The 27999-nt window shown below is 37.6% G+C and overlaps 1 protein-coding gene across 4 annotated transcripts in view; it reads right to left on the bottom strand.

The window, feature by feature from the left end:
- Window positions 1-27999, bottom strand: part of ryr3 (ryanodine receptor 3) — a 115132-nt gene that overhangs the window by 1834 nt on the left and 85299 nt on the right. For 2 of the 4 annotated variants that reach the window (XM_077220385.1, XM_077220387.1), the window contains 53 exons: window positions 27795-27935; window positions 26240-26403; window positions 26078-26156; window positions 25872-25961; window positions 25647-25793; window positions 25498-25557; window positions 25347-25422; window positions 25133-25256; window positions 24335-24450; window positions 24170-24237; window positions 23927-24048; window positions 23613-23662; window positions 23454-23514; window positions 23128-23366; window positions 22888-22969; window positions 22674-22804; window positions 22178-22495; window positions 21832-22072; window positions 21543-21630; window positions 21364-21456; window positions 21039-21209; window positions 20899-20958; window positions 20681-20815; window positions 19691-19803; window positions 16952-17048; window positions 14817-14929; window positions 14668-14719; window positions 14517-14573; window positions 13675-13774; window positions 13513-13592; window positions 13349-13425; window positions 13190-13263; window positions 11438-11455; window positions 10500-10580; window positions 10151-10239; window positions 9903-10031; window positions 9709-9813; window positions 9545-9626; window positions 8158-9461; window positions 7463-7506; window positions 7220-7382; window positions 7041-7127; window positions 6696-6896; window positions 5627-5757; window positions 4355-4397; window positions 4149-4276; window positions 4011-4071; window positions 3786-3932; window positions 3561-3695; window positions 1101-1257; window positions 886-950; window positions 712-812; window positions 525-576 (listed from right to left, as the gene is read on the bottom strand). In XM_077220385.1, the coding sequence (XP_077076500.1) occupies window positions 525-576; window positions 712-812; window positions 886-950; window positions 1101-1257; window positions 3561-3695; window positions 3786-3932; window positions 4011-4071; window positions 4149-4276; window positions 4355-4397; window positions 5627-5757; window positions 6696-6896; window positions 7041-7127; window positions 7220-7382; window positions 7463-7506; window positions 8158-9461; window positions 9545-9626; window positions 9709-9813; window positions 9903-10031; window positions 10151-10239; window positions 10500-10580; window positions 11438-11455; window positions 13190-13263; window positions 13349-13425; window positions 13513-13592; window positions 13675-13774; window positions 14517-14573; window positions 14668-14719; window positions 14817-14929; window positions 16952-17048; window positions 19691-19803; window positions 20681-20815; window positions 20899-20958; window positions 21039-21209; window positions 21364-21456; window positions 21543-21630; window positions 21832-22072; window positions 22178-22495; window positions 22674-22804; window positions 22888-22969; window positions 23128-23366; window positions 23454-23514; window positions 23613-23662; window positions 23927-24048; window positions 24170-24237; window positions 24335-24450; window positions 25133-25256; window positions 25347-25422; window positions 25498-25557; window positions 25647-25793; window positions 25872-25961; window positions 26078-26156; window positions 26240-26403; window positions 27795-27935 (6942 nt within the window). The remainder of the gene's footprint in view (window positions 1-524; window positions 577-711; window positions 813-885; window positions 951-1100; window positions 1258-3560; window positions 3696-3785; window positions 3933-4010; window positions 4072-4148; window positions 4277-4354; window positions 4398-5626; window positions 5758-6695; window positions 6897-7040; window positions 7128-7219; window positions 7383-7462; window positions 7507-8157; window positions 9462-9544; window positions 9627-9708; window positions 9814-9902; window positions 10032-10150; window positions 10240-10499; window positions 10581-11437; window positions 11456-13189; window positions 13264-13348; window positions 13426-13512; window positions 13593-13674; window positions 13775-14516; window positions 14574-14667; window positions 14720-14816; window positions 14930-16951; window positions 17049-19690; window positions 19804-20680; window positions 20816-20898; window positions 20959-21038; window positions 21210-21363; window positions 21457-21542; window positions 21631-21831; window positions 22073-22177; window positions 22496-22673; window positions 22805-22887; window positions 22970-23127; window positions 23367-23453; window positions 23515-23612; window positions 23663-23926; window positions 24049-24169; window positions 24238-24334; window positions 24451-25132; window positions 25257-25346; window positions 25423-25497; window positions 25558-25646; window positions 25794-25871; window positions 25962-26077; window positions 26157-26239; window positions 26404-27794; window positions 27936-27999) is intronic. The other 2 variants (XM_077220386.1, XM_077220388.1) reach the window with 1 other exon arrangement.

Raw genomic sequence — 27999 nt, 5'->3', positions numbered from 1 at the left:
TTGTACAGATGGTAATGAATTTGAAAGATAGGTATTCAGCAACATCTAATTGTTTTGATAGTATTCAATATATAGGATTTTTCAGATTCAGAATATATTTCAGTTTGGTATTACTATAGAAATGTAGCAAATTACTGTCTTTTTCAGTTTTGAAACTGAACTGAAGTTTAACAGTTTTGAAAAGAGTATGTAAACGTGTGCAATAGTTTTGGCCGGTGTGTCTAAATGAGAAAAGAATTGATGTAATTTGAAAAATGTAGTCTTTGAATGCATTTTGTGCCAAAGCAATGATAAATAATCCAAAGTTTAGCCAATATTTACAGCTGTTGTGATCGCAGAGTTTTGAAAAAGTGCTCAAGTATTGAGATATGTGTCCTATAAATTGTAATAATATTTCACAATATTACTGTTTTGATCAAATAAATGCAGCCGTGGTGAGAATAATACTTCTTACAAAAACAAAAATTTTACCAATCCCCAAACCCTTGAACAGTACATTAGATTAAATTAGATTAGTAGATTACCTGACCAGTGTATTCAGTCTCATCTTTGTTGATAAGGTACATCAGGAAGAATCTGTTAAATAGGAATAGTTGAATTTTTAGATGTGTTAACTTGGAAGGAAGCATTCTAACTATAAAAAGGTTGTCGTCAGATGACATATTGTATCTTCATGTTAGTTGTAGTATGTCATATAGATGATTTACTCACAAATAGTTGGCCAGATTGTGCTCTTGTAAGGTATGGGTCTCAAAACCATGCGGGGTTCTGTCAAAGTAGTCATTCCCGATTCCACAGATGAAGCATTTTGTCTAGACCGAAGACAAAACGTTAAAACAAACTGCTCTTTTTAGACTTCACATGAGGACGTGTGACAGCACTCACCTCCATGTCCTCTTTCACCTGCTCCTGCTGGTCTCTCAACTCGCCGAAGGCATCAATGATCAAACCTGGTTTGAAAAATGAAAGCATTCACTATTATGTTGATGTTCTGAAGATACAAATATTGAGTGTGAGGTTATGATCGGTTGGGTAGTGCTATTTAAGAGCAGTGTTAATATAAAGAGTTTAATGGAGCATGTAAACCAGTGCAGCATTACCCTGAATGATGGCCAGCAGAATGACGATGACAAAGAAGAAGAAGGTGATGTCAAACAGAATGCGGTAGAGCTCGTAAGGGTCGCCGGCCGGGTCCACGATTTCATCACCGATGCCACCGCCTGCCCTCACACCCACGTACATGTGGAACAGGTAGCACTGAGGATTCATGGGATTTGTTTTAGTTATTAATGATCTAGCAAAGCAGTTTGGGCATATACACACACACACTTCTGTTTGAAAGATTTTTTGACCAAGGCTGCATTTATTTGATCAAAACTACAGTTAAAAACAGTAATATTGTTAAATATTATTACAATTTAAAATACATTTTCTATTGGAATATATTTTAAAATGTAATTTATTCCTGTTATGGTAAAGCTAAATTTTTCAGCATCATTACGCCAGTCTTCAGTGTCACATGATCCTTCAGAAATCATTCTAATAGGCTGATTTGATGCTCAAGAAACATTTCTTATTACTATCAATGTTGAAAACAGTTTTCTTTTTTTGATTCCTTGATGAATACTCAGTTCATTCAGTTAACATCATTAACCTCTCATTCAGTTTCTGTCATTACAGGAGTGCCCCAGGGCTCTGTCCTGGGAGCCCTGCTTTTTATTATTTATCTTCTCCCTCTTGGTCACATCTTCCGTAAATATCACATTCAGTTCCATTGCTACGCAGATGACACCCAGCTCTATCTTTCAACCAAACCACACTCAATACTTCCACCATCTTCCCTTACTAACTGTCTTCTTGACATTAAATCCTGGTTCACTTCAAATTTCCTTAAATTAAATAGCAATAAAACAGAATTGCTTCTTATAGGTACAAGATCAACATTAAACAAACTCTATTCTAATTTTTCTATTCCCATTGATAGCTCCTTCATCTCCCCCTCCCCTCAGGTTAAGAGTTTGGGTGTCATCTTCGATAGCACCCTCTCTTTTACGCCTCATGTTAATAATGTTACCCGGTCTGCTTACTATCATCTCCGAAACATCAACCGTCTAAGCCCTTTCCTTACGCCTCATTCCACTGCCATTCTTGTTCATAGTTTAGCCACTTCTCGTTTAGATTTCTGCAATTCCCTTTTGTTTGGCCTCCCGCAAAAAGCACTCCGTAAACTTCAAATGGTCCAAAATTCAGCTGCTTGTATTATCACCCGTACCCCCTCTATTCATCACATCACTCCTATTCTACAACAGCTCCATTGGCTACCTATCATTTACAGTATCAACTATAAAATACTTCTCCTAACTTTTAAAGTCATTCATAATCTTGCCCCTTCATATCTTTCTGATCTTCTCCATATACCCACACCCGCTCGCACTCTTAGATCCTCTTCTTCCATCCATTTCACTGTTCCCCGTGTCCGCCTTGTTACTATGGGGAGCAGAGCTTTCAGCTGCTCTGCTCCTCAGCTCTGGAACTCGCTTCCACCGGACCTCCGTAATATTGATTCCCTCTCACATTTTAAATCAAAACTTAAAACCCATCTTTTTAGAATAGCTTACTCCCTCTGATCACAATTGCATTGTATTTTATTTGTTGATAATGTATGGTGACCTTGAGTGTGAAGAAAGGCGCCTAAAATAAAATGTATAATAATAATAATAGAAAGTTCAAAAGAACAGCGTTTATTTAAAATAGAATTCTTTTGTAACATTATAAATATCTTTATTGCAACTTTTTATCAATTTACTGCATCCATGCTGAATAAGTGTGTTAATTTATTTTAAAAAAAATAGTACTGACCACAAAATTTTGAATGGTAGAGTAAAATCTTTAAATATAAAACTAAAAATGTAAAAATCAAGCTTTAAAGGCATTCTCAATAATATAAATTCTCATTTCTTTGTAAAATTGAATAGTACGGAGACCATAAAGGGATATAGTGATGGAAAAAAAATATGAGATGGGAGGAAAGATTATAAGTCAATGCATTTGCGTTCTCTCACAAATGTTTATGTTCCCCTGCAAAATGTTTGCATTTCCCCAAGAAACTCCAAGTTCACTTGCAAAATAATTTTAGTTCTTTGCGGGCAAAGTTTCTCAGGGGAACACAAGAGTTTTGCGAGCAAATGTTTTGAAATATATTTATTTCTCCACCATGTTCCATTAGGGGCTCCATAGAATAATACTTTCTTGAGAAGAAAAAAAAGGATGATGAAAACAAATCGAGTTAATATCAGAAGCATTAGGTCACATGACCTTTTGATATATATATATATATATATATATATATATATATATATATATATATATATATATATATATATATATATATATATAAATGATTCATTCCTGACTATAGACTGCATTTCTGCATTAATGTCTGAAACATTTTGTGCAATAACGCATCCACACCAAACAGTATGAGTCCAAGATGACTTCCAGATCAGACTAAATCCACATTCAAGCCCAGGGAACCTTTTAAAACGAAAACATAAACTCACAGTCATCATATCATCACACTTCATGTCAGGTGCATCCTCATCCTCGCTCTTGTTGTAGAACTTGCGGAAGAAGTTAAAAGCCACTACAGTGTACAGGTAGACCACGACAGCCAGGAGGCCCACTGTCAACACCAGCTGTTCAAATCAAGAAGGTGTTTTCATCAGATTTGAAGTATTTTGGTGGTAAAGCTGTACTGCAGTCACCCCCTGCTGGATGACACTTGCCTGTTTGCCATTGTGAGTCACAGAAGAGAGGATGGTTCTCAAGGTCTTGAAGCCCATTGCAATGTCCAGCAAATGAGCGGCAAAGAAGAAGTTATTGTAATGCCCCAGAATCGACATGGTGGTGTACCAGATCAGGTAGAGGTAAGACTAGAGATGAAAGACAAAACGTTATTGTCCTGGAATAGGACAATCTTCCTAACATTATCAAATCTGAACCGTACTCACGTTGTCCGTCATCACCACCCCCATTTTCCAGATGTGGTACTTGGTATCAATTGAACTCAACCTGCAATTGAAACCAAAACATGACTGAATACTTTGATGCTCCTTAAAACCAAATGTTTTTGGGTCCTGTCAGCTCACCAGGACAGCAGGGAGGCTTCCTTCACCACGGCCTCTTCAGTGGGATCAAAGTCCAGAGCACTCTTATCCAGACCCAGGAGTTCAGCTATGCGCTCGGCCCCGTACAAGTCACCGTATTTATTGATGACCTAAAGAAGACAGTGGAAATTGTAGAATACAAGCACCGTAAATGAGGACCATCACAAGTTTATTGCGATTCTGCTTACCTTCCTCTTAACAAATTTGTCCCAGTAATTGTTAGGGAAGGACCTGAAAGACAGGTAAGTTAGTTTTTAAGTACTCAAATCAATGATAAAATCAAGTACAAAATCCAGTAATAATAGATGTTAACAGATGCCGGACAATTGCCGGACAAAATTGTAACACGTCACCATTAATTTTTGAATTACATTTGCCTTCACTGTTTCTTTTTAAATGGTTTAAATATATTTAAGTTACAAATATTTTAGCCTCTCAATAAATATTAAATCATAAAAGTACCATAAATAATACTTTAAAATAAAATTTTAAATGCTGTTTAAAATAGTTTTGCATTGTACTTTTGATTGAAAAGTAAAATGTTTCTTTATGTTGATTGTTTATGACATTTTTTTTTTCGGTAAGTTTAGGGCCAGTAAGATTTTGAATTTTAAAAGAAATGAATACTATTTTTATCCAGCAAGGACATTAAATTAATCAAAATTGACGGTAAATTTATGTCACAAAAGATGTGGTATAAGATGTATGTGGTGCTCAATGCTATAGAAAAAAAAAAAAATTTGAAACACTGATACTATTGTAAATGTAAAATAAGGGACTGAATGAAAGGCCCTGTTTACACCCTGGTATTAAGATGCGTTTTGTTTGATCGGATCACAAGTGGATGATGCAAAATACAGTAAACGGGGTCGTTTGAAGGTGAAAACAGTGAAAATGTTTCAAGCTTGTCAAAAACGCATTCGACCAGATTGCTTTCGTAGTATTTAAACTTCGAACAGCCACAAAAGGCCGCATACTCTCCACCTACTGACCTAACTTGTAAACATTTTGGGAAGCGCACAAGCCAGACAGGATTAAAACTTTGTCGGATGAAAACCCAAGTTTGGTTTGAAGATGAAAAATGTACTAAGCACAAAGTTCACTCGCCAATCCTGATTTCTAACACACACTCACTGCGTTTGGCATGGTCTTGCGACTATTAGAGCAGAAACAAAAGTTGCTGCTCTCCGTATGTTTTTGTGCCGTATCTAGTCACATTCATATGTAAATTTCGCATGTTTACAGTATTTCATCCATTAGATTGAAAGATCTGAAAAAGCTCATACATTTACTCGCCCATAGACATTCCCCTCGAAATAATTAGGACAGTAGTGGTTGAAAGTGGACAAAAGAGACAGATTAAAACACCAGGTGTAAACCGGAATGTGTCTCCCTAATCTACTTGTGATCCGATGGACCAAATCACTTGGGCCTAAGAGAATGTCAAAATTGTTTCTTACGGAGTTGCAATGACCAAACGATCCCACTGTCCTTTGATGTCATCATCAGACGGCTGCTCGGTAATATACAAACCATCAAACTCAAGCTTCCTAGCGATCTCCTTCTCCCGCTTGAACACGACTAAAGGAACCTAAAGTGAAGAGAAAACAAGGACACAAATCATGGACACTGTTGTGAGTCATCTGGCTTTGACACTATTAAAGGGATAGTTCACCCAAAAATGAAAATTCTGTCAGTATTTACTCACCCTCATGTTGTTCCAACCCCGTAAGACCTTCGTTCATCTTCGGATCACGAATTAAGATATTTTTGATGAAATCTGAGAGCTGGATCACTCCTCCATACTCATCCATAGGCTTCTTCAGGGAATGAAACTTGGCGGCCCCGAAAAGTTATTAAAGACATCGTTAAAATAGTCCAAGTGACTACTGTGGCTCAATCTTAAGTTTATCAAGCGACGAGAATACTTTTTGTGCGCAAAAACAAACAAAAATAACAACTTTATTTCAACTATTCATTTCCTTCTCTATGGGCCTCTAGTCAGTTAACGTAGTGTGATTCCGTAGAGCTACGTCACACGTAGGCTTACTATTGCCCGACGCTGGTCATGTGTGTGATGCGTGTGACGTACAACAACAGAAACTTATGCTATTATACTAGTGAACTGACTCGAGGCCCACAGAGAAGGAAATGAATAGTTGAAATAAAGTTGTTATTTTTGTTTTTTTTGCGCACAAAAAGTATTCTCGTCGTTTGATAAACTTAAGATTGAGCCACTGTAGTCACTTGGACTATTTTAACGATGTCTTTAATAACTTTTCGGGGCTGGCAAGTTTCAATCCCTGAAGAAGCCTATGGACTAGTATGGAGGAGTGATCCAACTCTCAGATTTAATCACAAATATCATAACTCGTGTTCCGAAGGTGAACGAAGGTCTTACGGGGTTAGAACAATATGAGAGTGAGTAAATGCCGACAGAATTTGAATTTTTTGGTGAACTATCCCTTTAATCCTGATAGTATAACTATTATTCCAAAGTATAACCAAACTAGAGGAAACGGGATAAACCTTGAGGCAGTAATATCCAAAAACACAGAGCAAGGAGATGACCGTGTGCGTTATAGCCAAGAAAGTCAATGTGGGAGCCATGTAGCCAGTGCTCTCCTGAAGAATGAAGTATTCCAATCCTTCATCATCTTCATCACCCTCCTCCTCTTCTCCACCCCAGGATCCCTCCTCCTCTTCCTCGTCATCGAAACCTCCAGTCACCTTTAGAGTGGCAATATTCAAACGTGTTAGAGAGCAACTACAAAATGACCAAATAGGTCATTTAAAATGTCTTTTATACTATAAATGTCTACTTCATATTTATAAGCACAATTAAAGTTAATAGAAAAGTTATTTGCATGACACCTTGTAGAAGAGCAGGATGAAGTTGATGGCGAAGGCCACAAACAGAGCCAGAAAACGAAGGTTGTAGAAATTACGAGCCAGGTAGTTCTACAGAGAAGAAGTAAACTTAATTTTTTTATGTTTGCCGCTTTAACAACATTTCCTGTTTAATTAAAAATGTGAATGGAGTTTTTTCTTACTAGTGTTTTGGTTTTGTAGATTTCGAGCACTGCAAAGAAACTGGCCAATGCTGGAGCTCTTTCTTTTGATGAGCCACGTTTGGCTTTTGGAGCTGGTTTTTCTGCTGCTGGTTCCTCAGGCGTTTGCTCTTTAACCTTGTCTTCTTTCTCCTGATTCTCGGTGCTAAAAAAAAACATTGCCATGTCAGAACATTTTGACAAAAGAAACAAAATGACAATATCGTAATACAATAGTCAACTTACTCAGCTTTCTCTGGCTCAGATTCTGGCTTCTCTGCTGCTACTTTCTGTGTAATAAAAAAACAATATACTTTGGCAAATCTAGAAATTGCATGATACACTGCAGTGCATCATATTTGATTCAAATAATAGACCAAACTGCCTATTGAAACCATTGAAACCAGTCAGGGAAGCACAATATGTAAATTTTAACAGGAATGAAATTGAGACTATGAGGGATAGAAGTACAGTGGAATTGTGATCTTGTTTAAAAACATGCCTGACTGAAATCTTTCCAGACCCCTTTCACTAGACAAAAACTCAATAAAACAGTTTTGAAAGTTGTGAAAATGACATGTGATCTAGAAACTTAAAATGCCATTTTAAAAACGGCAAGTATCCCTCACAGCCTCATTTTCATTTCTGTAAAATTCAATATGGTGTCTATTCTGACTAAAGTCTATGACCCAGTTTCACAGACAGGGCTTAGATTAAGCCAGGATTAGGCCTTTTAAATTAGGGCATTTAAGTAGCTTTTTAAAAAGTGCCTAAGAAAAAAACATTACCTTTGTGCATCTTGTGTGCACAAAACAATGGCACCGACATATTTTAAGATATGTAAGTGCAAGTTGCTTTCAGTTAAGACAGCTCAAACATGCATTTTAGTCTGGAACCAGGCTGAAGCCTTGTTTGTGAAACCGGGCATATAAGATACAAACCTGGCTTTTCTTCTTCTCAGCAGGGGCACTAGCTTCAGTCAGGACTTCACAGACATCACCCAGACCGGGTTCTGCTCCATGCTTGCCTTCTTTCTTTACACCAGTATTAAGTAGATCCATGATCAAATCCGGCTCCAGCTTCTCAGCACCAGCACCGGTCATCTGCACCATATCTGCCGACACCACCAGCTCACTGCTCTCAGTTTTCTCTGCTTCCAGTACATCGCCATGGATCCCAAACTGTGTTGGATCAGGCATATTACCCAAAATATCTGTCACTTTTATGTTTTTAGCTCCCTCTACAAAACCCCCTCCAAACATGGAGGACCAAATTATATGGAAGAACCCGAAGATGATGCCGAAAATGCCTTTGAAGAACCCGGTGAAGAGCATCCAGAAGAAGGAGAAGAAGCCTGTGATCATTTCTCTGATGGTCAGCTTCTTAAATTTCTTAAACTGCTTCTTCATACCCTTAAATGTCAGCATTTGACGGAAATTAGACATGCTCTTCTTCACAGAGACGCAGGCTGCCGTGAAGGCCGAGGCGGATTCAAGAGATGCGTCTTCCTCCTCAGAAAAGCCTTCAAGCAGACTGTGCAACTCTTCATCTTCATCCTCCTCAGGTCGTTCTGCAGCATCTGGCTCGGAGATCTGAGAGGCCAACTGCATTTCAAAAATGGTGTCCTCACAGAAGTTTACAAATAACTCCATCTTCTCGCTCTCACCGCCTTCGTTGACCACATCAAAGATGAACTGTCGTTTGGACTCTTTGACTTGTGGCTTCTCCCACTGGGTTCTGCTAGACTCGCTGATCTCGAAGTAAACCCTTTCGATCCTCTTGGCACCCCCCATGATCTCAATACGGCCCAGGTACGGTTCAAAATAATTGAGCACACTTTCAGCCAGGTCTAAGAAGGTGGATAGGCGCGAGTCGTGAGGCATGTGTTCTGAAAGGTTAGTGAGAAGCACAACCACGTTGAAGCCGATGTCCTTGGCTGGTTCATGGAAGCGTTCCACAAACTCCTCGTAGTTGAATACGTCATTTTCATCTGCCTCCACACAGGAGAGAAGAAATTCGATTTCAGACTGTGTGTATTGCTTCTGGCTCTCCATAGACTTCTGGAACTCCTTTTTGGATATAACGCCTTTGCAATCTGGGTCATACTCCTTGAAGTTATCAGATGTAGTGAGGTCCTTCAGTTTGAGGAACATGTCGAAGAACTTGAGAATCATTTCCACATTGCTGGAGGACTCCACTAAAGTGTCGACCATCTGCTTCCCGATAGTTCCATTCACCACATTACCTGTAACATGAAGATGACGCATTAACCATTACTAGTCTCTCACTAGCTCCACTGTGATGTTTGAAAGGTCAATACACTCTCACCCTCAAGAAGAGATAACATCATGACCACCATATCCTTCTGCAAATCCATCAGTTCCTTCAATAACTCTATTTGACTAGAATCCTGAAACAAATGGACAATATTCAGTTTTGAGAGACATCATCTTTGGTAAAAGCTAGAAATGAACAGTGCCCTGACGGGTTACCTGTGACAGTTTCATTTGCATGTTTGCAAAAACATGCAGGAACCCAACCACTGCATCCCACAACCTGCTATGTGCCAAACTCTGCTGATTCCCGATACAAGGGCCCTAAAAAGAGGAAATACAGTATTATGAAATGCACACATCCATTGAAATCTAACATGCGCTGGTACACTGGTGAAGAGAATATGCATTACCTGAATGTACTCAGTGAGTGAGTTGAAAATTTGTTTGGCTACTGCCAAAGCTTTGGAAAAGTTAAGTTGCCCAGCCTCATCCATGACGTCTTTCCCAGAGTAATACCAGTAGAAATCGCTTATGGATTCCTGGTGGTGAAAACAAGCACAACCAATACCACAGACTGAAGTGGGGAAGATCCATGAGGATTCAGAGCTATGTTGTTCTCATTTATTAGGCATCTACATATGTATTTAGTTTGTGTTACTTGTAGACGTAATAGGTAGTCCACAGTGCTAATGATGATGTTGACTGTAGTAGTGTTTCCAGTCTGGGTCCGCAAGAAGTTTTGGAAATCTGTTAAGGAAATTTAAAATGGACAAAAGAAAATGGTAAAGAATAGGCAGACCCAGAATGGGTCGTGGAGTTATTTGTATTTTCAACAATTTGCTGCAAATTAAATATATTACTTTCTTTAAAAATAAGTAGCATTACATTTAGAAAAATATATACAGTACTTATATATTTATATTTGTTATATAAAGATATAATATAAAAACTATAATATTTATATATATATTTATCTATTTTTTTTTACAAGAAATTACAAGTCTTACCATTATTGTGGCCCTCGCACAGAAGTTGCAAAAACCTGAATAGATCCTTTGTAAAGTCATCATTTTGTAGTACTTTCGAACCTTAAAACATGACAAGAGAAATTAAATTATTTCTGGGCCATATGGTTAAAGCAAAACTAAACAACAAATTTACATCAGTCTAAAGCAAGCAGGTGACTAGCACATATTTTGGGAGCTTGCTTCACTTAGGATGACGAGCTTTAGATTGCAGGCTCGCAACAGCATCCCAAGAGCTGACTGGAAAAAGAAAAGCTTGTCGATTAATACACAGAAATTTCAAGAAGCTGGGTTAGCGAGGTAACTTTCACAAGGATGGTGTACAGTATATATGCTGGGGATACAAACAGATTATACTGCAACTTGACAAAAATAGTGCTATATTTTGTAGAATTTAATTATGTGCTATATTTTGTAGAATTTAATTATTATACACTGCACACATAAAGAGGAGATCCTGTTGTATTTATTATGTTCTACACAAAGTCATACTTGTGAAAGTTAGTCATGTGAAGAACCAGCTTTGTGAAATAGCCACAGATTCACAGCCTGGCAAAGCTCTTTGCTCATTTTGTAGCTGTGTTCTAATCTTTAGCTGAGTGTACACCTATTTTTTAACATGTATTCATCTTTGTATTCGTCACATGTATTCAACAAAGTATGAGTACAGATGATTCATAATGTTCACATAGAAGAAAAAATGTTCCCATTGAGTCTACTAGTTTAGTAAAGGTAGTTAGGTAAATGAGCCTGGCTTTGGTCTTAGTTCTATCTTAATACTGTGTCAGCATGCATTAGTCTCTACAAGCACTGAAGAGTAGTACATTCATATCACTAGTAGCAGGAGAAGAGAAAAGTTACGAGAAATGGAGACATGCCAGGGAACAGCGTTAAGAAATGAGTAGCTAAACTTTATTTACCCCGCTCTCTCATGTTGGCTGCAATCCAGTATAAAATGATGGAAAACAAACAAAGAGAGCAGACATAAGCAAATGGAGAGAGACTGAATTTCAGGAAGAAAAAAGAAGAGTCATTAAACTTTTAGTCAGAGGATGGACATGCAGTTACAGATGTGAACAGAGACAGACTTCAGACATGTTTCATGAAATGTAAGACCTCTGGTTTTTAATTAGATGCAATCCATAGCAATGAAACTAAAGTTGGACCACATACTGTGTAACACATACAGCATATTATTCAGTGGGATTGGACAAGGCTTTATTTTTTTAGTTGTGAGTACACAGTCATCCTGCAAAATCAGTGCTTAAAGAAGGTGTTAGTATTATTTCCAGTGCAGTGATTTCAATCATGTTCTGTATCATACTTGATATCTGATGCCTTTCATATTATATCTGATGCCAAAGGCAACAATATGGCTAATAAAATAAAGCTATTAGGTTACACTCATCAAGCCTTTAAAGAATATATCTAGGTTAATATTTATATATAAAAAGTATAGTTGTATGAAGTTGTATGAAAAAACTGCTAATTGTATAAAATATCTCTTCATTACAGTAATGCTGAATTTGTTTAAAAAGTAACTTATTACATCATGGAAATTTTGTTCCAAATTAAACTGGATGAAATGATTCTCATTATTTATAATAATTATAATCTAATGAGAAAAATCATTGAGAATAATAAAAATTGCAAACAGATTACAGAATTACAGTATGAGGAGGACTTGTCAAGAAATAATGTCACAATGCAACAAAAAAAAAATTTGTTTCAATAAACCAATGTTGACATTTCTTTATGTGCACAGCATCATCACACTACTGTGGTCCTTCATTTCACCTTTGAAGATGAAGCCCTTTAATTACTGGATAATAAAACATGTAGGGCTCTATTCATACACCCGGCGCCAGGCGCGACGCAAGTGTTTTTCGCTAGTTTCAGTCCGTCGCAGTTATCATTTTCATATCCTATGCCACGGCGTTTAAATAGCAAATGTATTTGAGCCCTTTTGTGAATGCTGGTCTGAAAACGAGGTGTGTTCAGGCTTATTGTTGGCGCCTTGCTATTTTGAGGCAACTGAAATAGACTGTGCCACTGACCACAGTATTTTTGTAAATAGCGAATCCGCATGGCGTGAGCGCAACTGGCTTCTAAAGGGAATGGGAGATGAGACTCTGATTGGTTTATTGCACATAATGCCCAAAACACACCCATTATTTAGAGAATAGGGACAACCCTTTTAGACCATGCACCAGGAGAGCCAACCTTTTTTCCCGTCGTTAAACTAGCGAAAGTGGATTCGCACACGGCCTATGTGCACTTGCGCCGTGTGCTTTAGACCAAGCGCTTAGATCATTAAAATAGGGCCCCTAATGTTAATGGTATCCCATAGACATTTGACATTGCATGAGAAGAATACTGCAACTTCCACTGTTGCAGTGAATCCATGTACACACATTAACAATGCACTTCACAAGGTTATCAGGGTGCAGCATTTGCCAGCTAGCCAAAGGAAGGACCAGAACTGGTACTACTTTCAATCCTGATAGTACCGGTACTAAAAAAGGCCATACTTTGCCAAAAACTTTTGTCTGTATTGTAGTATAATGGCAGTACAAATATTATGCAGATGTTGTTATCAAATACATTAACTAATCACTCATGGTATTCATTAAAAAATTGCAGATAGAGAGGAATAAAGCTTATTGGCTTACTTGACCCCTCTTCAGTCATCATTCCAAGACTCTCTGCTTTATTTTGCCTTTCAAATGCATTCAAATCCAGCACACTGTATGAGATAAAGAGATACTGTCAAAATAAATAATCATATAGGGTCAAATGGATAATCATTGCAGGTCTGTGTTCACACCCACCTGCAGGACATCATTAGTCCAGATAAACTTTTAAAGAAGCCGGCATCTCGCTTTTCCTTCAAATAATCCAGCATTTTCTAAAACATTATAAATTACAAGTATTTACTGAGCTCAGTATCCTCTGTGGGACAAAATAACATGATCTGCCCAGTCAAGCTCTTTACCTGCTGGACAAGAACGTTGCCTCCGTTTAGGATAGAAATACCCAGTTTAAGGGTGCCAGTCACCATAGGACCAAGTCGGCCTGTAAACAAACAAATGCTGCTGTAGAAAATCAAATGGATTAAGAAAGAGAGCGAAAGCAGGTCAGAAATAGAGAAGTGTACCTTTACTGGCACTGATCATCTGTAGCACCATTTCAGCAGCCCCACGGGCATGAAGTCTGGCCTGCTGGTACAGAATCTTCTGCTTCTCCATTTCTTTTTCCTGTGAGACAAGACAAGCGCATTAAAATTGACCAGAATATTGCTTACAGTCCATGAAACATCATATGAATAATTTTTATTGGTGTTTTGTGTGACAATGCAGATTGGTACATTAATGATCCTTTATTAATAACTTCCATGATCCCTTTTAATTCAAATGGACAATAAAACAGCAAATAAAGAGAAAAGGTCAAATAAAATGAAAATTTTAATAAAATAGAATAAGAAAAGAATGTGTCTAATAGCTGACAAATATTATTTGTTGTCAGTTACCAGTGAGCAATGTAGGCCTTTAATGTAGTTCAAAACGGGATTCCAAGTCTTATAAAGGATTTAAGTGAGCCAGAGAGCGAGTATCTTAACTTTTCAAGTCTAATACAGTAAAAAAAATGTCCTGTATCAACCCGTCATGTGTCAGGGGAGAAGCGTGCTTCCACTTAATAAGGATAGCCCGTCTGGCCAGCATCGTAGTAAAAGCAACAACCTTGCGATCTTGGGCTGTTAAAGCATGTCTAGAGGAAACCCCACAGAGGGCTAGCAAGGGATCAGGGTCTATTTTAGTCTTGAGAGCTTTTTAAGTGGTGAATGTTTGCAACAGTCGCTCCTGTCTGGGGAAAAAATTTGTCCAATTGGGCATTGGTGCTCTGAATAGTACTTTACACTGTGATAAACCATGCCTGGCACATATGGGAGAGGAGTGTACCTATCCATATGCATTACTTTTTAATTCAGGAATTGAATACCTCAAAAGTTTTTTCTTTTCCTTCCTCCTCTTCTTCTTCCTCATTCTCAGCACAGCTCTGTAAATTAAAATATTGATTGATTGAATATCAACTCTTTAAAACAATTACAATTTAATTTAGAAGGATTAATGGGATTCAATACAACACTGACTTTTGCCATCATGTCAGCATATGCAATAAAGAGAGGATCCTCTTCTAGGAAACTACAAAAACACAGTAAGAAAATCAGTTGTTTATCCATTATTAAATGAGCATGTATTTACTTCTATAATCTTTAAAGCAGATATATGAAAACATCACCTTCTCTCCGTCAGAGCATTATGGCTGAAGTGAAGGATGAGCTGATGAAGAGGGTCTGGATGAACTTCTGCTTCCTCTTCCTCTTCTTCCTCTACCACAGCCATAGGAGTTTTCTGCAGGAAGAGCCCCTGAAGTTATGAAGACTGCACTTCCTATAATCTGTTGATCACCAGCTTTCTCTCTAACTTGACTCCACACAAGCAATTGTGAACTTTTTTTTTTTTTTGCTATAATCAGAGTTCTAATTTTATAAACCTTGGTTACTTTAACACCAGTCATTTATATTTTTATAAGCACACCCACCAGTTGAAATCCAAATAAAGCAAATGACGATGCACTAACACACTCTGACACTTCAATCACTCTCTCACTAAAACCATGCTCATCTGCTCCACTGCCAGTGTTATGCTAAATTCAGAATTTATGAATTAGCTCCATTTTAATCAACGAGTGTAAATTTGAGTTCAATAGGTCACGACCCAAGGTTTGATTAACTGAAATTTGAAATTGGAATTACAAGCAAAGGAAATTATTGAATTACATTACACATTTCCTGTGTCCAACACAACTACAAAATGTTCAAGAGCAGATCACTACATGGAGTCTGACATTTTGAACAGGTAAATCATAGCAGTCTGGCAAATAAAGTATATATTAAATACATTAAAGTCACCATTATCTAATGTTTTTGGTAATATCTCCTGTTGCGTGTGTGATAACATGTTTATGGATAATTCATCCTGAAAAATGAAATGTATAAAAAAAACGAGTATGAATTTCTATAAATTCATTCCCATTCTACTTCCTTAAAATCAAATTATAATTACTTTCTGCATCTTGCTTAACTTTTTTAATTTAGGAGCTAAATTCTCAAATCTAAATGGTGCACAACCCAGAACAAATATCTTATATAGTGTTACAAATCAAATCAAATCAAACCATAACATCACATACATCAAAAAAGCTCATTAAAAATACAACAGAAAATCTGTTCTCCTCATTATGAGAATAAACATGAAATAAACACATGTGACACTTTATGCAAATTAGTATAATTCCAGTCATTTTCAGCATTACGACTCAAATACTTTGCTTCCTGATCTTGTGACAAGGGATTAAATTAGACATGCAGATATTTTACACAAAGACACACTTAAATGTAATCGAGATCAGTGTCTCTCTGTTCAGGTCCTGTGAAGCCACTTTAAATCAACATTTTAAATCTTCAAAGAAAGAAACTACTGCTATGTTACTTGGATCAGATGTGCTACACAACTGGGTTAAATTTGTTGGATCCTGGAAGTCCACTGAGCCTGAGCTGAGAAACACTTGTTCGGATGACATCGTGGTCTGAGCATGGTCAATGGGGATGCTCCAGAATTACACAAGGACCAATGACCAGCTCAGGATAAACATGCAAATTCACATGGAGACACGGCAATGGAAATGGCTTTGCAGTGTATGTTACTGTAAGTGTTACATAATGATGTAAATGAACTTGTTTCATTATTAAAACAAATATTAAATATTACTAAAAGGGTGTCTTTTTTAATAATGAGCGCCTAAATTTTCAAAGTTTACCATTAAAAATAATAATAATAATAATAATAATATTTATTAATTCTGTTAAATATTTAACTAGTGCTCAAAATGTTTCCAGCTCATTAATGAATAAATATATTCTTATTTAAGACGCACAAATCAGATGGGACAATTTAGAGCGCAGACTAAACTTTAGCTGAGACATGATCTCTACATGAGGTGAACATGCCACCGACTCTCACAACAGAGACTTATGAAAGAAAGACGACACCCAAAGAACAAATCAGAGCGTCGCGGGGAACGTCCGCCCCTCTTACCAAAGCTGCGCTGAAACGGACTGCTTTTCTAGTGAGATGGCGGGGACTGAGGCTCAGCCGAAACTCATGCATGCCTTGGCTGTTGTGCCTCGGTCTGTAGTGTGTCACGCAACCAGCAGAGCTGAACACAGGCCAGGATGAGTACATGAGGCGGGCAGAGACGTGCTCCCGCGCCTGAGCAGGCACGGTGCTGGCCGTAGAGCATTCGGCCGCTGAGAAGGCACCAGCGGGCACACACAGCACACGGGGCAGCGCTGATGCCAGCCCGGTACTTACTGCCAGGTCCTGCACTAGCTTCTCCTCAAAGGAGTACTCCTCTGTCTCTATCCAAAGTCTCTGATAGCCACTGAGGAAGAGGTTAATTGAGCGATGCCTGAGAAGTGGGGGGGGGAGAGGGAGGTTAAGAGGAAGATGAGGGAAGGAGGTGCATTCTGTGGTGTGAGAGGAAGATGTACAGTCCATGGCCTGATCTGACTGGTCACCTTAATGAGGACTTCCATGAAAGCACAGCTACCAAATGATCATTGTTGCATGAAGACTTATCACAAAGAACTCATCAGGTGAACAACCTTGAACCCACTCTGAAACTGCCTGTCGCTACGTAAAGTTAAGAGACCCGTGGGAAACGGAAGGTGACCATTCAGAGTGGCGGCGCTAACTGTATGCTTGTGCTCAGCCCTTAGCTTGGAGAATGGAGGAGGAGGAGGTTGGGATCATGAGTTCTCTTAGTCTCACATTACCGTTAGCATGGAGAACAGACGGTCAAAGCTGGAGGTATGGTACACCTTTTCCAGCCAAACGTACCGATAGCCATTCAGGAAGTAATTATTATTTTTGTATCTGAAGTGTGTTATGGAGACAATAGAAAGGGACAGCTTTTAGGAGGAGGAAGAAAGGAGCACGGAAAAACACCAATAAAACACATTTAAACAGAATGACACTAGAGCAGGGGTCTCTAACCTTATTTAATTTAAAAGTTACTTTTTAAAAATGAAAGTGGCTGAGAGCTACAGTTGTTTTTTATAGTGCATCATAACTAGAGATGAAACGGTATGAAAATCTCATATAAATGGTAATAGTAATCAAAATGCTTACGTTATCATGGTATTGTTAAAATGTGCTGGAAATGAAATGATAAATCTATAAAATGCTAAACCTCACATTTCAGCCTTTAAATCGTTTTATATAAAGAGTCAAAATGATAAATCATAGGCATTTTATGTGCACCATTAATAATTCATAAACATAACCCAATTCTACATTATTAGAATGCACATTATCTTATTTTCCATCTACAGGTTAAAATTAACAACAAACATTTGGTCCGATTTTCACATTGGTCTAAACAAAAATGTAAACCTACTATCTGCAAGTAGGTGGCGTTTATGGAAGAGAAGAAATAAAGCTCTTATTCAGTAAATGGATAGTTCCAAAAATTTTAATTCTGTCATAATTTACTCACCCCCAAGTAGTTCCAAACCTGTATGAATTTCTATCTGATTTCTATCGATAGAAATGTGACCATATTGTTCAAAATATATTCTGTTGTGTTAAGATAGAAATTCATACACATTTGGAACAACTTTAGGGTGAGTAAATAATGATAACATTTTCATTTTTAGGTGAACCCTCCCTTAACCTCTGTAAAGCAGTGCTGCACTTATAAACTACTTTATTAGGCATTGCACGGAGGGAAGATGTAAAGCAAATACCACTTTTCTGAAGACAGTTGGTTCCCTCTTAGATATTCGTTCGTTCATTCATTCATTCATTAATCTAATTTCTCTTAGCACTCTGCCTACCGTCATGTTTTGACAAAAACAAAGCCTTCACTGCATGCTTCGCTTGCATGAGACTCTTTCTAGTTTTGCTTAATGCTGAACAATATTTACAGCATTTTTTTTGGATTGCGACAATCAAATACGGGTTCAATGTTAATTAAAATACGAAACGATAATATTTGTTCTGAATTTTAAAAGAGCAACTTGGATGGAAAAGCCAAGAGGCTCAAATTACTGTACAAATCTTTAGCCTATATTTGTAAAGAAAAACTCACTCTCCCATTCCTCATGAAAATAGCAAGTTTTTTTTCCCCTTTTCTTCACTTGAACGGTGTCTTTAATCATCCAGATGCAAACAAAGTTTTCTAGCTAATACTGCCTTGTAGCCATATAAACATGATGACATGCTTGAGTGAAACTTCCTGATAGTTTCCCCCCCCCCTGTTGTTGGTTGTTATTCTGTTATATTGTAATTACATCTGTTCATAAATAAAGCCAATAACCTCATGGTCGATAAGTCAAATACATACTTGATTTGCAATGGAGAGGGTGGGACAACGGTCTATATTAGCTCAATCTGACTGGATGAAAATGATGGCTGTGTCCGAAATCACATACTCTCGAGTAGATAGCTTCCTTATTTTGAATAAGTAATTACTTCATGACCGCTAAAAAAACTAATCTACATAGTTCGAATGTGTGTAGTATGAATGTAATCAGGACATTCTACATTTGCCATGTTATCATTATCATGTGATTTACCAGCTTCAGTTGCATTGCTTCACTGCCATTCACAAATCCTATAGCGTGGCCTCATGGGATAGTAAAGTGTCCATCGTATGCACACTTCAGAATTTTGCTGGAAGTAGTAGATCATCCGGGTAATTTTTGTCTACTCTTTTATGAGTACTGTGAATTTTGACATACTTTTGTCATATACGTTTTTTTGCCTACTATATAGTAGGGAAGTATGCGATTTCGAATGCAGCCATTGTCTTGGCGAGCTACCTCCAATCAGGCCACGAGCTACTGGTAGCTCACGATCGACGTGTTGGAGACCCCTGCACTAGAGGGAGTACCGAATGCATTCAGATGCATTTGGAAGGAAGGAATAGCTATCAAGGAAACTTTCAGAAGTATCTACTGTCTATTGAGTCAGTACATTTTAAAGCTGAATGCTGTGAATGTATATTGCAAAGTTGGAATTTTAATACAAAGACTTCCAAGAACATACCTTGGTAAGTTGTAGAGTGGTGCCATTCGGAAACAGGCCACTACGGCACGCTTTCGTTGCTTTGACAGCAGCTTCTGAAACACCATCTTCTTGTTCCTAAGTGGCAGCTCAACCTGAGAGTGAAATAAATGGTTAATGCTGAAAAAAATTATTTATAAGTCTACTTGGTGTTGATGACTAAACAGACTCACTAAATAAGATCAAGATAACATCTTTTGGATAAACAAATCACAATTTGGAGTTCATAGTAAGTGCCTGTTCATGATACAAAATACAATTAATAAAATTAGGGTTGTTGATCGATTAAAGAAACATGAGAGTTATAAATATATTTTCACATTAAATCTCCAAATTGATGTAGAAGAAACATAAAAGACAGTATTTTACATATTCAATATTTGTTTAATGGCATTTTTTTATAAAGTAAGCCTACTACAAAATGACGGCTAAATTATCATATTAGTTTTATTTATCATTTATTAACAATTACAGAACATTACAAAAATTATAACAACTTTTCATTTAAGTGTACCTAAAACTTAAAAGCTGTGAGCGGCGCACAGATAGTGTGATCATACACGGTAACGCTAGCCGAAGGATGTAAATGAAAGACATTAGCATAGTTATTGTACTTCAGGAAGTGAAAAAAAATGTATGCTGTGTTAATTATTTTTAACATTATTACATTATTAACATAACGTGTTAAACAGCAAATATGAATTGCAGAAAATAATGTTTTATTTTCCCAAACCTACTTAAAATGTTACATTTAATAGCATTGAGTATGTACATGAAAATGAACATGAACCTAGATTAATAAATGCTGTTAAGGTATTGTTTTATTGTTAGTTCATGGTAACTGATACATTAACTAATTGAACCTGTTAAGTGTCAAGTGTTTCCCAATAAACAAGGTTGCTGACCCGGTGTAGGCAGATGTTTAATGGCATTATATGAGCATGGTGGATTTAATTTGTATGCCTATTGTACCTGATCAAGGTGGTAGACAGCAGCAGAAATGGCCTGAACTCTCTCCACATTGTGCTCTGGGTCTGGAGCTCCCTCACTCTTCACCACAACATCTTTATATAGGTTCAGCTGCCATTGCACTGCTGGATCTGCCGACTGTGATGAGACAAGAAAAAACAATAGGCCAATGTCCACATTTCAGCATCTAATCAAGTATGTTAGACTTTGCTACTCCAGACCTTCTCCTGAAGATGGAGGTTCTTCCTCAGGTAATCCTTAACCTCATCATCTGTGTCTTTCTGTTAAAGGAAGGCTATTGTTAGAGGCTTGTTGGAGATCACTTATCGAGCATAATTAAGACAACAACACATACACTCACCAGACTGTAACGGATCTTGGCAAGGGAAATGAGCTCCTGGTCTCCAGGAGTGCACATGTTCAGGCCAATGGGCAGCATCTTCTTGTGAGCTGCTACAATAAGGGAAGTCTGGATGGTGTACAACTCTCCTTTTCTTTTTTTTCCTCTTCTCTCTTGGTCCTGACCTCCAGACTAGTTTTACAAAGCAATATATCTTAAACACATATGGCTCTATAGATCTTATAATGGCTTTTTGTTTTCATGGGCACATGTTTACTGGGTAATTAGCTCAGAGTTTTTGGGTACAATTTATTATAGCAGACAATTACTTTATAAACATACTTACCTTTGACATCTTCGTCTTGCTGTCTCCAGTAAGGAATGCCAGGTTGTTAATTTCATTTTGCACCACAAAATTTTGCTCTTCCCTTTTAAAATTCTATGGACAAAGAGCAGAAACAGCTTTTGGAAGTCTTTTATGTGCAAGTCCTTAATTTTTTTTTTGTAGCAATACAGAGAACTTACATGAGATTTACACCAAAGGATGAAAATCTCCGACACCATATTGAAAAGTTCAGTTGAATCTGAATGTGGTTCCTTCAGCCATGTTGATCTAGATTGTCAAAAGAGAGATGGTCATTGTTTTGGAAAGCTGTTGTTTTATTTTCAATAAATTCCAGAAAGAGGACTTTTATTTAATGAATAACTAAATAAAACCATAATCAATAAAAATACAAAAAAAGAAAGATTGTTTTCATTTTTGTTTATTGAATATCAAGTTTAGCAGCTCCCTCTCAGGTTACGGCATAAATACCTGTTGTTGTCCACATAACGAATGAGCATTGGATAGAAGGCATACAGATCCCTGCAGAGAACAGCAAACTCATCCAGAATCTGCAGTTCAGCTTCCTGAGTGTCAACCCTGCTTTCAGCCTTCAGCAGCTCCTCCTCAGTCACTATCTTCACTGTTTTCTTCTTCAGTTTTTCCAGCGTTGGCAGGAAGTGCGCTCTCAGGAGATCTGCGCTAGCCCTGCTTATGATCGGCTGGGTGTATACTACATATGAGGGAGTTGACAGATATTTGACAATTGTCCTGATATTTTGTAATCATCCTGTATTAAAGCAGGCTAAACATCATTTCCAATTCAATTCACCCTCACCTGCAAGTCTTTTCATCCAGGGGGCGTTATCAATGCCAAGGTTGTTGTTTAGAATCTTCAGGATATTGCCCAGGATGAGGCTGAGATGCTCAGATGTGACAGTTGTGCAGCAATTGGCACCAACTGGGGAGTTATCTGGACCTTTTGCCCACCAGTAAGACAGGTAGTTACACAACATGGGAAGGATGACCTCGATGACCTGTGGCATCTCTGTATAGCGTGCTCCAGATTCAGAAATGTCACCAATGTCCTTCATTAGGGCGTCTAGATGAGGCATCTCATGACACATTTCATCAACGGTGTCTGGCATGCTCAAAACTGTAAAACATTTTTGAAATTATGTTTTTTCTTTAGAAAAAGAAATAAGCCACTGTCATCAAAAGATCAAGTTGCCTATTATGATTGGCTGCAAATTAACTATATTTTCATTGTCTGGTTTCTTACTGAATTCCAAATGATTTAAAATAGTCTCAGATCCTGAAAAAAATATACTCACTAGCTCGTTCTCTTGGTGTCTTGGTGTTGAAGACAGATTGGGGATTGTGCATATTTAGGTGGGGTTCCAGAAAAGCAACAGGCATGGCTCCAACCAAAGTAGATAAACATTCACCCAGCGAGGGTAGTTGTCTGTAAAAACCAACATATTGGTCTCATATAAATGGATAGCTCCATCAGAAAAAAAGTTCCCTCAGAAATAAAGTTTTTTGTACTTTTCCACATAGATGGTCTTGCCACTGCCCAATGAGTACAGGCTGGTCAGGATGCGGTAGCAGGACAGTTGAATGTCATCCACTAAAACATACAAGCACAAATATTTTAAGGAATATAATCATTTTAAGAGCAAATAGTGGCATGCAAATCCAATTTTTTTTGGCTGGACCGGTTGCACTGTATGTTCTAGATTCACTAAAAAGAACCAATTCATGAGACTAACATCTTAGCTCACTTACATAGCAGCTCTGCTCCAAACTGGTGTTGGGTGATATGCTGAAAGACAATCGTCAGGATGGGCAGCAGGGCCACTGAGGTGTAGTTGATGATCTGGGTAACGCCCTTCATCTGAGAGCGTGACTGACCCAACTTCCCCAGCTTCAAGTTCTCCAGAGTCTTCTCCAGGTCTTCTGCTGCATTCTCAAAGAAAGTCCTGACACCAGCCTTCACCAGCTCTGAGCCAGACTTCATCACAGTCCTACAGTAAGAACAGAATCAGATCAAAACAACTCAGACATCAATCACCATTGACTGATTCGTATTGCTCTGAGATTTTGCTCACTACCTGAAGTCCAGTGAGCGTGACAGGATGTGTAAGCAGCTCACCATGGTGGTGGAGTCACTTCCTGAAAGAACAGACAGTCTTAAATCAGTGACATGAGGAATAGCCAGGAAAAATGAAGCTCATATTTTAAAAGAGTTTGAATGCTCTGAGATGTCTTACCAAAGAGTGAAATCCTATGTCTGACAAGGGCTGCCAGCTTACAGAAAAGACTAAGAAAGAATGGTTCAAGTTAGTACTGTACATAAAACAATTGTTGCATCCAAATATGAACACTTCTTTGCTACGCAATATACCCCCCCCCCCCCATCCTATACTCTATCCTGTAGAGATTAAAAAATATTGAAAAGTTTATACTATTATGAATTGAAAGTTAACTAATTATCTATTATTATTGCACCTTCTCAGGACAAACATTTATAATGATATGGATTAATTTTGTCTCATTCTAAACAACAGAGTTGTAACTGCAGCACCTGGTGATCATCTCCTTCTCTTTGTTGGATGCGTAGCCACTGCTGCTAAGGTTGATGTTGGGGGTTGACAGGAAGTACATACAGTGGTTCTTGAAGTACTGGTCTATGAGGGGCAGCAGAACCTGTGTTTTAACCGATCAAGAGAAAAACCTTTTAAAAACTGGCCTCTAACTCCCATAAAATATGAAGTTTGAAGACTGTTTTGCATATGGTAAAAGAGTGTGCTTGAAAACGGAATGCTACCTTAGCAAAAAACTTGATCTCTTGATCATGGGGAGATTTGTCTGTCTTCCCACTGGTAGCCATAGCCTCTAAAAAAAATGTTATGCAAAGAAAACAACTGATCAACTTTTTATGTAAACATATCAATCTTTAATTGTTTACAGTATATTTCTCATCTTTTCTCACCAAGATGGGCGATAAACTCCTGTGCAGAATCAACATAATTCAAGAGCCTCTTGAGGAACTTATAGGCAATCCTTTTTTCCATAGAAGAGGAATCTTGCTCCAGGTCCTTCAGACCTCTGCATACAGAAAAAAAAACATTAATAAAGAGATCACAAACTGTTGCACACTTCATGTAATACAGTGCTTCAAGACCCAGATTGTAAATCAAGTGGCGACCCAACACAGTACTAAAATTGTTTGTACAAACGTAAGAAAAATATCCTTAATAGGATTTTGAAATATTACTCATGGTGTAAACACTGGGCCAAATATTGTGTATATAATTATTATTATCTGAATAACTCTTATATCTGTTTAGTATCTAAGTTTCATTTGGATTATTTATATCATTTGGATGTTTTGTATAATAACAATCAAATAATTCGGTTAGTTTTTGAAAGAATGCTCTAATGGTCACCAAGGCAGCATTTATTTAATAAAAATTACAGTAAAAGAATCATTCAATGTGTCATGATCCTTCAGAAATAATTCTAATATGCTGATTTGGTGCTCAAGAACCTTTATTTTATTATTATTATCAATGTTAAAAACAGTTGTGCTGCTTAATATTTTTTGTGAATGAATAGAAAGTCTAAAAGAACAGCATTTATTTGAAATAGAAATATTTTGTATTTATTATTTATAATTATTAATATATACATGCACCATGCCGAATTAAAAGTAAAATTTCCTTAATTATTTCTTACATATTTCTTTTTTTTTCTGATTTTACAAGAAAAAAATGTTTAGTGCACCGACCTGCTGATGGCATATCCATTGACTTGTAGAAATTTAAAGAGCTCCTGGGCCTTCTCTCTGTCTCTGTACTTCTCCTTCGCTGTCAGTGTGTCGTACGGTACCAACAATGGATGATTTCCTCCTCCTTTCAATGACAACACACAATGAGTCAATGCACATGGGACTGCTTAGACAGGATTGAGCCAAACAGACTTTTCCAGGAGAAAAGCGTCACCTTTACTGTCAAGTTCCTTCTTCTTCTTCTTTGCCCAAATGTTGTGGTAATTTTCTGCAACTGTTTCAACCATTGCCTGTTGAAATGATTACCGGTTAAATACACAGCATATGAGATATGTATTGTTTTTAGCTATCTGATTCACACTTGCCTGTAGTTCCCTTGAAAGAATAACATTTTCCAAATCTTGTGGGGCTGGATTAAACTCACCCTGTTAAGTGAAGAAGAGGCAACTCAATGTCCTAAATGCATTGATTTGTTGATAAACACTATAAAGAAAGAAACTCTGTCCTCCGTTACCTGTGAGGACTCTGATACTTTGCGTTGTTTATCTGTTTCCCTTTGCTGCAGCCTGGCCTCTCCTTCTCTGGTCCTCTCAATGTTCCATCCCATTGCCAACATGCTCTTTAGAGTCTCTTTCACAGGGTAGCGATAAGTCTCCCTTTCCTATACAAAGTGACATATTTGAGTAGATTAAACTTTGCATTTATGTTAGAGACAAAAGTCAATACAGAAAATGTGTACCTTTTCACTAAGTGCTTTGTATGGTTTAAGAAGCGGATGAGTTTTAGCTTTGTCATCTAATTTATCTCCCGCAGACCAGCCAAGAGCGATCTATCACCATACAAGATAAAACAAGCAGTCATCCTTTGTCTAATTCAACAGAAGAAGAGCTTTAGTGACACAATGAACGCGCAAGATTAATGAGATGAGTTTTAACATTGTCCAACCTTCTCAGAGGACCATTTCTCATGAGTATGCTCCGCAAACTTGCTTGCAATGTAATCTAGTTTTTCAGGGAGCGAGATGCTGAAAAACAAAACAGTATGTAATGAAGTACACATAAAGTTCAAATGAAAGGATGCAATTTTCAGTGTTTCTATGGTACTTACTTAGCAGTGCTAACAGGCTGGGGGTCGAAGTTGCCTTGCGCATCCACAGAGGCCTGCTTAACTAAAATGGAACCTGGGCTGGAGTCCACGTAGTCAGGTGGTAATGCACCGGCTATGGCACTCAGACACGGCATTGCCATTTTGAAAAGCTCTGCATCATATTTCTGCAAGACAGAATAAGTCAAAGAGCAAGGTTTGATATTGTATTTGTGGTTTAATTCATTTAGTGAAATACCTTTTAATTACATTTATAGTGGGGCTATAAATGTAGTGTTTTCATTTATCATTATTAATAATATAAAAAATAATGTGTTTAAAAATTAACTGAATTATTCATACTTCTTTAATCACACTACTACCAAAATGTAGGTGCATTTTTAAAAAACTGAATCGTATTAAAATTAACTGCTTAATTTTTTTTGGTTGAAAAAAACAGTGAGACTTGACAGGATCACCTCAGAAGTGTACCTTGACCAACAATTTATAAATGATTGCAGACTTCCAAATCAACCTTTTTAATGTCTATCCAATGCATTTTATGTCATAATAATTAATAATAATTTGTATTACAAGTCATTACTATGAATTAGAGCTGTCAAACGATTAAAATATTTAATCGCGATTAATCGCATTAATGTCATAGTTAACTCGCAATTAATCGCACATTTTTATCTATTCTAAATGTCCCTTGATTTCTTTTTGTCCCATTATTTTTTTCTCATTTTAATGCTTTTATCAACATGGAAAAGTGAATCGGCAGTAAGTTTGTTCTTAGTTGTGGTATCCATGTGCAGTGCTTCTGTCTGAAGTCATCCATTGTCGACTGTCTTTGACGAGTGGGGCATCAGCTGTGTGCTTGGCCATCAAGTGGTATTTCAGACTGGACGTGATGCGATGCAGGTGTCAAGTGTCACGCATTGAGCGTGACAGTCACTCATTTCTGTCTTTTGTCACGCACTCCCGGAACACATATGTGTATTTCTCACGCAGAAAAACTATTTATAATATATTTAATATGTCCCAGTGCCCAAAATTTCTCTGGCCGCGCCGCTCTCACTATGGAACCGGCAGGAATCAAGCGTGTCTCCTCTGGTGTTGTTAGTCGAGCTACACAATAGCCAAGCAGAAAATAGCACTATTGTATCTGGGTAGGATTTAACGCAACAAACAATGAAAACAATTTAAATTGTCATGAAACAACCGACTCTACCCAACGTAATGTTAGCCTACTACTCTTTGGCCGGCTCGCAAGCCCAAACTAGTGTGTGCGACGTGCCTGTTGTTTTGTTTGCGGTCTAGCTAGATCCGGTGTGGTGTTATAGTTTTTCTAACGTTACTAGTTGTATTTATTATGTCTATGGTTGCAACAGCATGTGAAAAAAAATTACAAAGTTTACTAGGCCAAAAAGAGCGTTAATCGCGCGATAAAAAAAATGACGCAGTTAAAATGGGTTTGAGTTAACGCCGTTAATAACGCGTTTAACTGACAGCACTACTATGAATACATTGTTTGTTTGATTGACACCCCAAATTTACACTGAAGTATGTTTTGTACCTTTTGAGATAGAGCATCAAAAAGTCCCCAGAAGAGTTTCTTGGTGAGGTGGAGTTCCTCCTCTGATGCCATTCCATAGCTGCCCAGGCCTGTTGGCAGACAGTAGTACTTCCAATTCTGCTCATAGTGTTTCGTCAAAAGCTGCAAGGATAAACAGATATGTGGATTAGGCTGTAAACATTCAGGCACATTCTTTAATATTCAA

This window comes from Siphateles boraxobius, unplaced genomic scaffold (assembly GCF_051911475.1).
Source record: "Siphateles boraxobius isolate OS27281-9 unplaced genomic scaffold, OSU_SipBor_1 8, whole genome shotgun sequence".
In the NCBI taxonomy this organism is placed as follows: Eukaryota; Metazoa; Chordata; class Actinopteri; order Cypriniformes; family Leuciscidae; genus Siphateles; species Siphateles boraxobius.
The sequence above is the reverse complement of the archived record's forward strand: the minus strand, read 5'-3'. Positions and strand labels throughout refer to the sequence as shown.